This window comes from Echiichthys vipera (assembly GCF_963691815.1).
Source record: "Echiichthys vipera genome assembly, chromosome: 13".
Classification (NCBI taxonomy): Eukaryota; Metazoa; Chordata; class Actinopteri; order Perciformes; family Trachinidae; genus Echiichthys; species Echiichthys vipera.
Window position 1 is genome coordinate 21642000 of NC_139838.1, and position 9393 is coordinate 21651392.

Consider the following 9393-nt stretch of genomic DNA (forward strand, 5'->3'; position numbering starts at 1 on the left):
TACTGTAATCAGCAACGGCAGCGTTTTGTTATTAAAACGTTTTAGTTTATCGTTTAAAGCATCCTCTAAGTTATTACCATCTTTAAACTAAATAGACACGATTGTGTTCAAGAGAAAACTTTAATAGTAACGTTACATCTATGTTTATGCATTTATACTAATAAAGATATGCTCTACCGTTCATATATACATTTAAGCACATTTAAGCTTCTAAATGTACCTGTACTCCCAATTTAAAAAGGAATCCTACCAATTATTTTATTTTATTATGTATTTTTATTCTCTCTTTGTCTTTTATTAATAATTATGTTTTCTTTGAATATTTGTGCTGTCGAATAAATATTTTACATATCCAACCTTTAATTAAATAAATCAATTCAAAAAAAAAAAATATATATATATGAATCAGAATCAGAATCAGAATCAGAATACTTTATTGATCCCCGGGGGGAAATTCTTTTGTTCGAATGCTCCGTGCACAGTAGAAACAAGCCATAAAGATGAATAAAGTAGAAATAAAATAAAGTAAAGACTCAAATAAAATACAATTAAAGTAAATCTAAGTAGCTAATAAATAGCCAATAAAATACAGTACAAATAAATAATAAACAATCAAGTAAACAATCTGAAGTGGGTGTGAAAATACAATCTGAATGTATGTATATATAAACTGTGATTTTATAGAGTCAAAAACACATCAAAATAAAAATAAAATACATTTTACACCAACATTAGCTTAACTTTAGCTTGATTGTTAAGAGCTAACATTTGGGTCACGAATGGCGCTGGTTTCCATGACAACTCAACTTTAAACGGTAAAAGAATGTAGCCTTTATGCTAACGTTAGCACTAGCTTTTAGCTGTATTTCTAAGGTGACTTATGCTAACTGCCAATTAAAAGGATAAGTAACTGTAACTGATTAATAGTGTTGATAACTTAATAACTTGAAACATAAAGTTAGAGTAGCAGAGCAGTTTAATTTAACCTTAACTGGCTAAATAACTGACAAATTCTATCATAAATTCAGTTTGGGCTAACTGATGAAATCCCTACTTTTGCCACACATACGGTATATAACCTACTCCGACACCTTTTCCTTAGACTCTGGATTAATGATCAGATTGGAGTATTTTATGTGATTTTCTAGGATTAAGGCTTCATATTTAATATTCTCCCTTAATCCTGATGAATTGTTTATGTAAGGTTGGACACTGCCTTTATTAGTCTACTTTTGCCTTTTAAATATATAAATATAAACTCTCCGCTGTCAATCATCTCACCTCCACCACAGTGGTTTTAATAAATAGCCACATTATCTTTAATTAAATTAAATTGATTCATTTAACAAGGCTTTCTGCTCTTTAGGGCCAAAGTTCAAAGTCATCATAGATTAAACATTGTTGACAAAAAATAATCTGCCTTTTCCTGAAATGTAGGTCAAATTATGTTAGACACTGTTGGATAAACAGGTTAATCTCATCGGACAATAAAGAAAAAACATCGCTTTCTTTGACGCAGCAGGTTTTTTAAGCTAAAATCTGGTACCCGACATTTCAGGGTTTGTACGGCAGCGATGTAAACCTGCATAAACACCATTTTGACTCATATAGACAGTCACATTTAGTTAATTGTTTGATTTATTTTATGTTAGCACTACTTTTATTTGATTTATGTTAGCTTATTGTTACTCGGACCCTTTCCCATCTTTGTATTGAAACTGTTGCACAATAATTTCCCTTGGATAAAGAAATAAATGAATAATAATAATAAATGAAGCTTCTTGAATCTTGAATCACAATATTCCCTTCTACGGACAAGGTTGAGTTGTTGCAGCCATCTCTGTGTATTTCTGTCTGCAGAGGAAGAAAAATACACAGGAAATGTGCAGTTGATGTAATAGTGGAGGGATGGAGGAGGGGATGGCGAGGGCACAGACAGGATTAAAGAACGCCATCTGTCCTCTGAGATCCTTCAGCCAGGACACAAAACATCCCAGTCCAATATCTCACTGTCTGTAAAAACAGTCTACAGTTAAAAACAACAGCACGTTTACTCTAATATTGCAGCTGCCGCCACTTAACTTTCTTACAATTAAGTCAGGAGGAAATATCTAATAACAAGTGTGTGTGCTGAAGTTTGTGTAAATTATAAGAGTTTACTCATAAACCCCAGTTTAGACACAGTTGGACAGTTTTCCAGTTACATTTTTTTAATAAATATAGTTTGAGTTTGTTTTTTTCACTTATTCTGTTAAAAAGTTTTGAATTTTTTATTATTTGAGTTTGTGCGACACTTAAACTTGTTTTATCCTGTTTTATTTTTGCTTTTAGTTCTTTTTTTTTAATTGTTTCTATGTTTGTAAAGTAGTTTGTAACTGGTTCTATATAACTAAAGATTATTATAATTAAGTACAGTCTTGTTTTTTGTTATTTTGCAACAACTTATTGTCATCAAATATTTAAATGCAACTTTTTTTTTAACAAATGCACATGAACCTACAAAAAAGCAGCATTTCTTAGCAATGCAAAGCTGAAACATGGGATAAAATACGTCCCTCTGACAGTAATGAGTTCACTCTGCAGGATATTTGCAAAAATATAAAGTAAATAAAAACAAATCTGGCATAATCAACAACACAGGACAGACGTGACAACCAAACTATCCAGAATATATATTGCTTTATCAACAAAAAAGACCAATCATAAAAGCTAATGACATTAATGACTGATAATTTCCTCTTGATTAAAAAAAAAAACCTGTGCTGCAACAGAAAATGAAGCAAACGCTTTGTAAATACTGTTTGTCTGAATGTAGCAGCAGACGACATTTTCAGGGTGTTTCTCAGGCTTTTAGTTGTAATTAACAAACTGCTAAACAGCTTATTCAGTCTGAGCCCGTTTGGCTGCATCCATCACAAGACCGCTGTCAGCAGACGTCCTGCGTGCTCCTCATGTCGCCCATTACGCCCTAAAGCATAATTCACTTAAAGCGCCTCGCTCTCCCGCTCACTGACTCTGCGTGATGCTGACTCTCTCTCCACTGTGCTGACCCCAGTGCTGTTTGTTCTAACACATAAGCATCTAATGTCTTATTTTAACTCAAATACAGGTGATGTTTATTTTTTATTGCAGAACAGATAAAATGCTAAGATCATGAGTATAAAATGTCATCCATTTATATAATGTGATAAAAGTGTGTTTCAAACCCTCTGGAGCTTCATTTTGTTTAATTTTTAGTTTTTTTTTGTCTTTGTCTTTAAAAAAAACCTCCTGCTTTTACCTGCTTGCCTTTTTCAGCTTCACATCTGATTCATCAATTTGTCAATTTAACAAAAAACTACACCAGAAAACCCTCAAAAAGTAGAAACTTACAGAAAAAAATAAAAATAAAAAGTGATAATCACTGAAAATATCGTTATATAGCAGTTCAAGGGTGTAAAAATATTGTTTCTTTATTAATTAAACACAAATACAGCAGAAAAAACACATGGAATACAACTATAACACAGTCTATTTACATGTAAAGTGATTTCCTACCAACTAGTTTGGGTGTTTTTCATTAACGTATGTCACTTAAAATATAATTGTTATGGTGTACAGGCATGAATGAAATCAGGACTTGCACATGTTTTTATCTCTGCAGATGAAACTGTATGTGATACATAAAGTTATCTCTCTATTATATAACAGACTCACAGAAAATGACTATGCAAATTGCACATATGGATATGCTGCTATCAATCGTTTTGCACTATTATGCCACCATATACACTTTTATTTTTATTATTATTGTATTGTTCAGTTGTTACTATAGCAGTTAGTTAATTTATGATGTGTCACTTAACATTGTTTCTTGTCTTTTCTTGTTCATGTGAAGAATTGACTTTGAATTCAGGACAAGAGACACAAGATTAGAACAAATCTGACATAAAGAAAGATATTTAAAGTTATGTTTCAATGAATAAAACTGCTCATTTTTTGTCCATTTTTTCCATCTAAATACAAAAAAGTCGTTATGATTTTCCTGATATCAGACAGGATTGTTGACTGTAAACTCAACTTTACGACAGTCTGTCATATTCATGTGAAAATTATTTATTAATTCCAGTCTTTAGAGACATTATTTACATAAACTCTGTTATTAAACCTCAAAATTCCCAGATCTATTACATTATTATTATATTAATGAGGACGTGACTTTTGCTTGACTTCTTTTTTACTTTGAGGTCAGAGGTCACGCCATCTTTTTTATCTGTATGCGACACATTACGATTGAATTGGATTGGTTTATATTCAGGATGGAAATTAAAACTTCATCAACAAATTAATTAAATCAGTTATTTGAAGTTCAGATGAGCGACTGCAAACTGCACTTAAACGACTGGAGAAATGTGTCAGTATATTTAGTACGTTTTGAATTTCCAAAACTTAATTGATGTATAAAATCATATTGATTGTTTTCAAAGTTAAAATCACAATACTATGAATTCAGTGGTATTTGAATTAAAAGTATTTTTAATTTAAGTTTTAACAGTCTCTCTTTATGGAGGACTGAACCTGCAAAAAAATCAAAAATACACACGTAAATAAACAACTACATTAATTAATATGCCATCACCAAAGATAATTTAAAATACATTTAAAATAAATAAAAAAATGCAAAAAATAAATCTAAATAAATGAATACATTTAAGGGAAATGAAATATGACAATAAAAAAAATAAAAAGGGGAAATAATACAAAAGGTAAAGAAACATCAAACAAAGAAAAATCAATTTATGTCATTCATTCATTCATTCATTCATCTTCAACCGCTTATCCCGGGGTCGGTGTCGCGGGGTGCTGGAGCCGATCCCAGCTGACATCGGGCGTGAGGCGGGGTACACCCTGGACAGGACGCCAGTCTATCACAGGGCACATAGAGACGAACAGAGACAGACAACCATTCACACCTACGGGTGATTTAGAGTCATCAATGAACCCAACATTAATATCTTTGTTAATCATTCTCCCATAATATTGCAGCTCTACTGCACATAAACACTTGCTTTTCTCTCTGCGTTGTCTCTCACTTCCTTTAAAAGATATAAAAACTGACACAAAACCTCTCATTCTCTGCGTCAGCTGACGATAATTACCTCCACAAATTAAATTAGAAGTTTCAGGGAGGAGACGCGGAGTAACCTGGATATTCAGGACAAGAGACACGAGATCAGAAATGCTTTAGGTGACAATACGAACCACATTTGAAGAGGTGCGACGTTAGCAGCTTAATACAAAACACAGTGGAATAAAAACAAGAAAACAACAGTTGGTTTTGGGGCTTTGAATTCACACACGGAGAGGAATTTAGGGGCGAATTGGAGCAGCATATAGTTGGATGAGAGAGCTGTAACTTTCCCAAGAGGAGGATTTTTGGACGGGCGTTAACTGAAAACAATCTGCGGTCTTCTCTCTGGGAGCATCATGTCTCGTTCACAAGTTGTGGCTGTTCTCCTGTGTTGTCTACCTTTAGCAGGTATGTGATTCAGCTGATTTAACTTCTAAAACACTTCTAAGACGTTGCTTAATTTTCTGTAAAATGCGTTTTCAGTGGCACGCTACTAAAACTGTCTATTCCTTACTTGAGGGACAACAATATTCAGTGTTTAAATATGCGACACGTTTCGTTTATTTACAGCTTGTGTTGTGTGATACTTCATATTTTCCAATGTAATTTATAAGGATTCATTTCTCCTGAAGTGTCCATTAAACTAAAATTAGTTTATATGAGTTTTCAAAGATTCTTCCACATTTTCAACTGATAAATCGTCCAGCCGTCTTTGGCAAAAAGAAAAACGATTCGTACGAATGTGCACGCAGCCTTTTACGACCCGTGTTTGTTGTTAGGCGGATGAATTGATTCGCATGATTCTCATTTGCTCTGCGTATCCATCTGGGAACTCTGGTTTGGAGATCTTTTGGGAAGGGGAGAAAATACTGGTTGCTGATTGGATAAACCATCTGTCTATCACCAACATACGGTTCGAATAGACCAATCAGATCAACGCAGCGTATGACGTACAAACCATCAAAGCTCAGAAAGTAAACAACATGTCGGTAAAGGATATTTGCCGTTTGTGTAACGCAAATTTACGGGTAAAAGGTAAAATTTCAAGTGCCTGGTCCACAGAAAGGACCCAAGAGAAGAAACAGTTAGCGGGCGACTTGGTCCATAGCTGCGCTCATCTCATCCGCGGAAGCCGCCATTTTGTTAACACTGAACAGTCGCTTCTTGTTGCGTCACTTAAGCCCGCCTCAAAACCAACGCTGAGTGGTAGGGTCACTTGGCAAACTTCTCCAAGTAAAAGTTATGCCGGGTACCAAAGAGGAAGTGAGATGACGTTAGTACTGTATAAACACAGACTGATATATGGACCTGGTCCCCGTGACGTCACCCAGAGGTTTCTGAAGAGTTGAAATGAAGTGGGCGGCTCTTGGCAGAGCCTGGCGCCGCCGACCTATTGGCTAATCAAAAAATGCGCAAAGAAGTGCCGCGTACAAACCAGAAAATTAGCTACAGAGACCAAAACCATTTTTGTAGCAGGCTGTAAACATGTTTATTTCGGCTGTGAAGTTGGGCCTTTTAACATGAGGGTCTATGGGGATTGACTCGCTTTTGGAGCCAGCCTCAAGTGGACATTTGAGGAACTGCAGCTTTCTGCTTGATTTTTTCAGTACGGGAGATTGTCACTCGAGTATACAGAGCCAAAGGCTGGTGTGTGGGTCAAACAAATGCAGGACTTTCACCCAGGAGACCGCCATTTGTGTCCCGACTTTCGCCGTAAGAAACCTTAGCCATTAACTGAACCAAGTAGTTCAGTTTTACAGCGTTAAATAGAGTGATCAAATATGTCGTTTTTGGAGTCACAGAGAGACGACAGTTGGAAAAACAGTTTCACTACAACACGTTCGTCCTCAGAGACTTTATTTTTTTAACTGTTCGCACCTTGTTCTTTTATTACCAAGTTTAAGGATCATCTTTTATTGGTCAGTACGTCACTATCAGTTGATTGGTGTCAGTATTCGATCAGGCTCACAGTTACGTTATTTCATATTTCTTCCTTCAGCCTGTTTGACCTGCTTCACCTGTGTGTTCCCGGCCATCTCTCCTCTGGACTGCTTTAAGTTTCCTCAGGAGTGTCCGGCCGGGCAGCGCTGCCTGTCCAGCACTGCGACGGGAAGACGGGGTGAGATACACATCTGTGTGTGTGTGTGTGTGTGTGTGTGAGTGTGTGTGTTTGTGTTTATTTCTGTGTCTGTAAAAGAGATTATGCTCTCAGAATCTGGGGCAGGATGGTCACAAATTGGCAGATAAATCCTCATTGTCCCAAACAAAGTCTGGTCAGTCAGATTTGAGAACTGCACAGTGCAGTTTGTGTTTTGTTTCAGATTTGAAGAGAAACGGTGGCTGTAAAGGTAAAGTGCTGACTATCATATTTAATTTAAGTCTATTCAGACTCACATCTACATGAATAGAAACTGTCGTCCCACAATTCCTACACAAATGCTGCATTTAAATGTTATAAATCACCGTTTTATTTTAAATCCTGAGCACCAGGCCAGTTATGAGAGGCAGGTTTATTGAGTTAAAACACATCAAAGTCTGATGTAAAAATAAAAGCACTGTGTAACTGTGTTTTGAAAGGTGCTATATAAATAAAGTGTATTATTATTATTGCAATCAAACATTTCAATACAGCATTTTCTTTTAAAAAATGCATGTGAACCTACAAACATGCAGTATTTCTGAGCAATGCCAGCAGGATATTTGAACATTTCCAAGGAAAATCCCCAAAATCTGATGTAAAATAACTGGTTTGAGTTTGTTACCTACGGAGTATTTCAGAGCCAAAACAACAGAAACACATCGTCCAATATTGATTCTGATCTGTGTGTTGCTGCTTGGGTACTAAAGTAAAACCTGAGGTCGGTTGTCAGGGCTTTGCTCTCACGTCTGATCCTGTTTCGACTCCACGAGTGTAAAAACAAAAAGCATTTCTCATCCGGCTGTTTGTCAGCTCACTAATGCCTGTGATGCCATCAAATTATCTCTAAAAATAGCTCTCTGGGCTCCGTGGGAGGAGCGAAACGTTCACCGAGTCTCAGCAGAGGCTAAAGACCCTTTTTGTTTTTTTACATTCACCGTAACTCAGTTTTCAGTGAGCGCGCTCTGCGGGTCGATCACTGCATCTCCACCTTTGCGCCTTTAAAATTCTTCTTCATTCTAATGTTTCTTCATCATCAGCATGTTATTATGCAAAAGATTTTATCAGACAGATTTTATCTGTATGCGACACATTGAGTTTGAATTGGATTGGTTTATATTCAGGATGGAAAATAAAACATCAATAAATGAATTAAATCAGTTATTTGAAGTTCGGGTGACTGCAAACTGCATTTAAATGACTGGATGTTTCAGTATATTTAGTTTTTTTAATGTCCAAAACTTGATAAATGTATAAAACCATATTGAATGTTTTCAAAATTAAAATCACAATACTATGAATTCAGTGGTATTTGAATTTAAAGTATTTTTAATTGAAGTTTTAATGGCTTCAAAAAAAAAATCAAAAATACACACGTAAATAAATAACTAAATGTATTCATTAATCAATATGCCATCACCAAAGATAATTTAAAATACACTAAAAATTAATTTAAAAAATGCAAAAATTAGTATAAATAAACTCATACATTTAAGGAAAAATTAAATATGACAATAAATAAATAAATAGGGGAATTAATACAAAAGGTAAAGAAACAGAAAAATCAATTCATGTCATTGAAAATATTATAACAGAAAAAAATAATAAAATGCAAACAATAACAAATCATCAAACTACATTATAAAACCTATGTCACATTTTATCAATTAATGCATAGATTCTTTTTTAATATTATTTGTGGTACAGTGAATGGCGTCATCATGTATCCATGGAGTTATTTATCTATGTTTTTATTTTGGTTCCTCAGGAGCTTCGTTTGCTCGGTGCACCAACATAAACTCCTCTGATTTCTCTCGTAGGCGCTTTAGAAGTGACGATGTACGAGAAGAGCTGTGCCGTCCAGGCCCAGTGCGGCCTGAGCGGACAGAAATACGCTTCAGGTCTCTACTTCAACTACTCCAACGTCTGCTGCGACACCGACCTGTGCAACGGGGCCGCGTCCTTTGCTGCCCTCAGCTGGCGTGCGGCGTGTCTCTGCCTGCTGCCGGCCCTCTCTCTGCTGCTGGCCTGAACCTCAGAGGCGGAGTTTGGGGTCGGAGAGCTGGATGGGACCTGGGAAAGATGGACACTCACAGGCACGTGTAAGACAACGACGTGCATGTTGTTTCCGTCCACAATGGTTATA

At 35.7% G+C, this 9393-nt stretch overlaps 1 protein-coding gene across 1 annotated transcript; it reads left to right on the forward strand.

Moving 5' to 3' along the window:
* Positions 1-5398: 5398 nt before the first annotated feature.
* Positions 5399-9279, forward strand: LOC310955467 (uncharacterized protein; the record flags this gene model as incomplete). Its single annotated transcript, XM_083925285.1, has 3 exons — positions 5399-5518; positions 7110-7229; positions 9068-9279. The coding sequence occupies exons 1-3, from the start codon at positions 5467-5469 to the stop codon at positions 9277-9279; spliced, it is 384 nt and encodes a 127-aa protein (XP_083781411.1). The 5' UTR covers positions 5399-5466.
* Between the last annotated feature and the right edge of the window lie 114 nt (positions 9280-9393).